Here is a 4,805-nt window from a genome sequence, read left to right as displayed (position 1 = left end):
GTATGCGGTCTTTTTTGTTTTTCTAGATATTTCTACACTCTAAAATATGTCTATATACATCCATATGTAGTGTTTCATTTGAAATCTCTAGAAAGACAAATATTTAGGAACGGAGGGAGTAGAAGAGAAACTACACATGCCGTTCCATTTATTAGAAGAGAAACTACATGCGGTTTCTCTTCCCTGCAAAAAAAAAACTACATGCGGTTTCTCTGAGGAGCGAAAACTTGGGCAGCAGCATATTTGGAGAAGTTTATATGGTATATATTGATAATCTTGTACATATGGTTTCCATCCAATTTTTCATTCATTAGGACGAGACCGATTGTATTTGCCTATTTAAATGTTTAATAAGTCCGATGTTTTTTAAGCAAGGTCAAGCGTCTAATTAAGCGTCCATTTTGTAAGTGTGCCGTGTATCTACTTCTGAGGCAGCAAAGAATCAATATATCCTACCAGATGTTCGCTTCTCTTTAGCTATGTCTTCCCCTGCTGCCTGCCTATCTCTAGCACAACACTCGTACCATTATGATTCTTGCCCCACAATATGTGAGTTCACACAAATCATTATTCACTGCACTTTTTTATCCATTACTTAGAGGTTCACGAGAGGGAAATGAATAACTTATTTAGTCATTCGAACCACCACATAATTATGGGTTCAGGCGCATGCCAAAGACACATAACTCCTCCTGATTATTTTGATTTACCAAGCTGCTATATTTTATCCTCTTTTTATCCTTTTAATGCCTAAGTTCCATACTGGACACTGACCTGTGCTCTTTAGTACCAGAGAATAGTGGTACAAGCATCGTTATCGTTATCACCTTAGGGTCGCCGCATATCTAGATATACACTTTGTTCTTTATAAATTTGGAGATTTCAAAGGGGTACACAGTAAAGACATCTAAGTAAAATATGAGGGCATCCATTGAGTTTGGCCTACTCAGCTATGCGTCATTCACTGAGTTGTGTTGCTTTCACATTTCGTTCCTTATTTCTCTCATGAGATTGTGGGAAACCTGGATAATTATTTCTTATCTGAGTGTTGCTCATGCTACAGATGGAGGTACATTTCCTGAGATCCAAACCAAGTGGTAAGATAACTGAATGAGGTTCCTTTTATTTTTATGAGTCACGATAACTGTAATCTTCAATATAATGGACCTGTTCTATAGGCATTCAATTGACCTTCTCTTTTTAACACATACTCAAGCCTTCCTGATTGAAGAACCTTTGCCTTGGCTGCTTGTTTGCATATACTCCCTCCGTTCCTAAATATTTGTCTTTCTAGAGATTTCAAATGGTCACCACATACGGATGTATATAGACATATTTTAGAGTGTAGATTCACTCATTTTGTTCCGTATGTAGTCACCATTTGAAACCTCTAGAAAGACAAATATTTAGGAACGGATGGAGTAGAAAGTAATCAGCAGTTAGAGAGGACACTGTTTGCAACAGCTAACTAAAGACCACATAATCGACCAAGAAACAATTAAATAGAACACCCTCTGGGGGGGGGGGGGGGGATCTTAACAACCTCAAAGAGTTCTTGGTGGATGAGACTAGTGGTCCGGTGTAACATAAACGATCGGAAGCTTCACCACATCAACCACCTTATCCGCCATGGCCTTCTCAAACAATTCTTGATAATCAATCTCACCGTCTCTTGATGCCAAGTCTTGGGTGATGCCGGTGTTCTGCACGAAGAGCATGTCATGACACTGCATGTTGGGCGGCGCCGCCTCCTGCGCCTGCAACTTCACGATAACATAACGGCAGGAGCACGGCGGCATGGTCCCTTGGCTTGGCCGCACACTATACTTGTTCTGGTTAATTTTTATGTTGAACGCGATGATGCCCTCCGTCTTGTTGATTATCTGCAGGCAGCATGATGTCTGCTTCCTTGGCTCGAAGACGAACCGCAGCTCCAGGGATGGATCCACCGAGATAATGTTGGTGTCGCAGCTTCTCTGCAAAGCAAAAATAATCAGAGGTCAATTAGTGTGGCCAATCATAGAAACATCGTTAGCAGATATAAATTTGACAGGTCAAAACTGTCAAAACAGAGGATTTCAGAATACTGAAGAAACAGAGGAGTGGCACCCATGCCCCCCTAGTGGTGGAAGAACGTACCTGGACCGTGGCATCATTTGACACATCAGAAGCTAGTGACATTGCTTTAAGCTTAGCTTCTAGTTGATCCAGTTCATGGACAATATCATTGATACATGGCCTTTTGTTTCTGTCCCTGTCCACACACCTTAGTGCAATCTCAACACATGAAGTCACTCCTAGCATGTCTATTTCGTGCGAGGAATATCCAGGCTTTTCCTGCAACTTTTTCCTCCAGATTTCCCTTACCTACATGCAAATTTGGGGCATTAAATTCCCTATAAAGATACTAAATATCTCTCCGTTCCAAATTACTTGACCCATATTTATCTAGACACGAATGTATCTGGAGGGAGTAGTTTGGAGTGCAAAAATGTGAAAGAAACGCATATGTGTTATGTGTTAATGGTATAAACAGAGAAAGAATTATGTTTTCTTTTGCTGGGAGAGAGGTTTTTCTTACAAACTCAATAAACTGTTCGGAGGGCATTTCAGAGCAACGGAAGTAGCTCTTATCCCCGGCCAACATTTTTATAATTATGACCCCCAAACTGAATACGTCAAACTTCTTTGATATAAAGCCACTGTCAACATACTCTGGTGGCATGAACCCGCTGCATTGATATGGAGAATTGGTAAAATATATGAAAAACTTCATTCAGAATCCCTTCAAAAAAATTAACGGCTCAGGGTATAATCGATGATCCATCAACTTACAGTGTTCCATCGCGCATCCTTGTTTGATGTGTTTTTGTCGAAGCAACAAGTCTTGACAAACCAAGATCTCCAATTTTAGGCGTCATACTTTCATCCAGCAAAATGTTACCAGGCTTTAAGTCCAGATGGAAAATAGGTTTTCCCTGTGAGGTGTGAAGGTGATCTAGTCCCTCACAAGTCCCTTTGATAATCTTGTAACATGTGGGCCACTCAAGCCCGCAAGATTCATCTGCAATTATTAGTTCCAAAAAATACATATGAAATGAGATATTGAATCGTTCATCTTGACAGGCAAACTAATATATTATGCAGCCAACTGTCAACCATATATATAGTATGTTTTAAGATAATAAAGAGAAACTTGCATTGATTATTTGAGTCATACTATCAAGATGAAACAAGTAGCACTACAAAAGAGTTGAAATGCTACCCCCTCTGCATATAAGATACTACTTATATCCACAATACTAGCTAGTATAGGTTACCTTGAATGTGTTTATCGAGGCTTCCGCCGTGCATATATTCGAAGCAGAGCACTCGCTCCATAACTGTCGCGAAGACAAGCTCCCCATTGTGCTCCATGTATTTCTTCTGAGTCTGGTAGCAGTAGCCAATTAGCCGCACAACGTTTTGGTGGCGTACCTCACGAAGGTTACGGTATTCGGCGTGGAACTGCTTATCATCGAGCCCCTGCAGTTGATGGAGCTTCTTCACGGCAATTTCCTCTCCTTTATGAGTGGCCTGATAAAATCGGCAAACTTGTCATGGTACAGATCTTGATTGTAAATGTGAGAAGCACGAGAATTAGTCGATCATACCCTGTAAACATCTCCGTACCCACCGCTGCCGACTTTCCTATTCTCTGCAAAGTTGTTTGTGATATCTTCGATCTCATGGAGTTGAATGTCCATGCTGCGGTGGCTGTCTCCCACCCGGAAGGCTTACTGGACGATCCTCTTCTTCTTCCTGAGAAACCATAATTATAATGGGATGCAGCATCGATCGACGACTGCTGCGGCAACGAAGGATTGAATCTACGCCATCGCATCCGTATAGTTTCCGCAATTTGCTATTGCTGGGGCGCCTAGAATTTTTCGCCGACTCAGTAAAGTCAATTCGCAGGCGAACCCCCGAGGGTCAGACGGGGACGACGCGGCTGGCCGCGGCGGAGGCGGTAGCAGATTGACCTATAGAGGAGGAGGAAGAAGAAGGATAATGCGGAGGCGGAGGCGGGAGAAGAAGAAACGGAGAAAGAAGCCTGCTGCTGGAGGGGAAGAAGAAGCAGAGGAAGAAGGCTGATGCTAGAGGAAGAAGAAGGCTGCTGGACCTTTGGATCGGTATCCGACGGTGGAGAGCGATTTGACTAGAAGCAAGCAAAATTCAGACGACCGTGTAAAATGGCCGATCCTATAGTTTCACCAGTACATACCAAGTAGTATATCCACCAGTACGTGACTGCGAGATTTGGCTGGTGGAAAAAGCAACGAACTGAACAAGATGGCGTAGGAGTAGCACTGACCTGACCTGACCTGGAGAAGAAGGAGCGAATGGAAGGCGACGATGGAGCGGAGCAGAGTCGGTTGCTCGTCGACGGCGAAGATGAGATGATGAGGTGAGGAGGATCCCATCCATCCAGCAGCACCGTGCAACCTTTTAATGGAGCGAACGTGCAGCGTAAACGCGTCGTTGTCTGCGGGGAAAAGAACAACGGAGGCCAACGACGTTGACTTAGACCCCGATCTCCTTTACACTTTCTCTTTCCTTCTGCCGGGGAATCTCTTGTACCGAGGAAACCGCGTCTCTGCCTAGCGAGGAACCGGATGAAGCGCGTTTTGCAGCGTCCAATGGGAAGACCAAACTTATTTCATTGTCCTTGCTCGTAAGAATACTCGCGGCAGAGGAAACTAGAATATATTTTTTAAACCCAGTGCTCCTTCGGCCCATAACATAAAAATGTTTTTGACATTAGT

The 4,805-nt window shown here is 43.1% G+C and overlaps 1 protein-coding gene across 1 annotated transcript; it reads right to left on the bottom strand.

Moving 5' to 3' along the window:
• Positions 1-1,011: 1,011 nt before the first annotated feature.
• LOC147982921 (cysteine-rich receptor-like protein kinase 44) lies at positions 1,012-4,509 on the bottom strand. Its single transcript, XM_087542731.1, has 7 exons — positions 4,355-4,509; positions 3,654-3,801; positions 3,321-3,576; positions 2,836-3,064; positions 2,582-2,732; positions 2,140-2,367; positions 1,012-1,976 (listed from the first exon to the last, which is right to left on the bottom strand). The coding sequence occupies exons 2-7, from the start codon at positions 3,744-3,746 to the stop codon at positions 1,569-1,571; spliced, it is 1,365 nt and encodes a 454-aa protein (XP_087398857.1). The 5' UTR covers positions 3,747-3,801; positions 4,355-4,509; the 3' UTR covers positions 1,012-1,568.
• Positions 4,510-4,805: the final 296 nt, after the last annotated feature.

Source organism: Triticum urartu, chromosome 2A, assembly GCF_056163025.1.
Source record: "Triticum urartu cultivar PI428250 chromosome 2A, HENAU_Tu73, whole genome shotgun sequence".
Taxonomy (NCBI): domain Eukaryota; kingdom Viridiplantae; phylum Streptophyta; class Magnoliopsida; order Poales; family Poaceae; genus Triticum; species Triticum urartu.
This window is presented reverse-complemented; position numbering and strand designations above follow the sequence as displayed.

What these genes read in the sequence shown, in the direction of transcription:
- LOC147982921 (XM_087542731.1), bottom strand. Translation starts at nt 3,746, where the DNA reads ATGGACATTCAACTCCATGAGATCGAAGATATCACAAACAACTTTGCA. An exon ending in GGTACGGAGATGTTTACAGG is followed by an intron (nt 3,577 to 3,653) that starts GTATGATCGACT and finishes CGATTTTATCAG; the next exon opens with GCCACTCATAAAGGAGAGGA. An exon ending in CCGAACAGTTTATTGAGTTT is followed by an intron (nt 2,368 to 2,581) that starts GTAAGAAAAACC and finishes ATTTGCATGTAG; the next exon opens with GTAAGGGAAATCTGGAGGAA.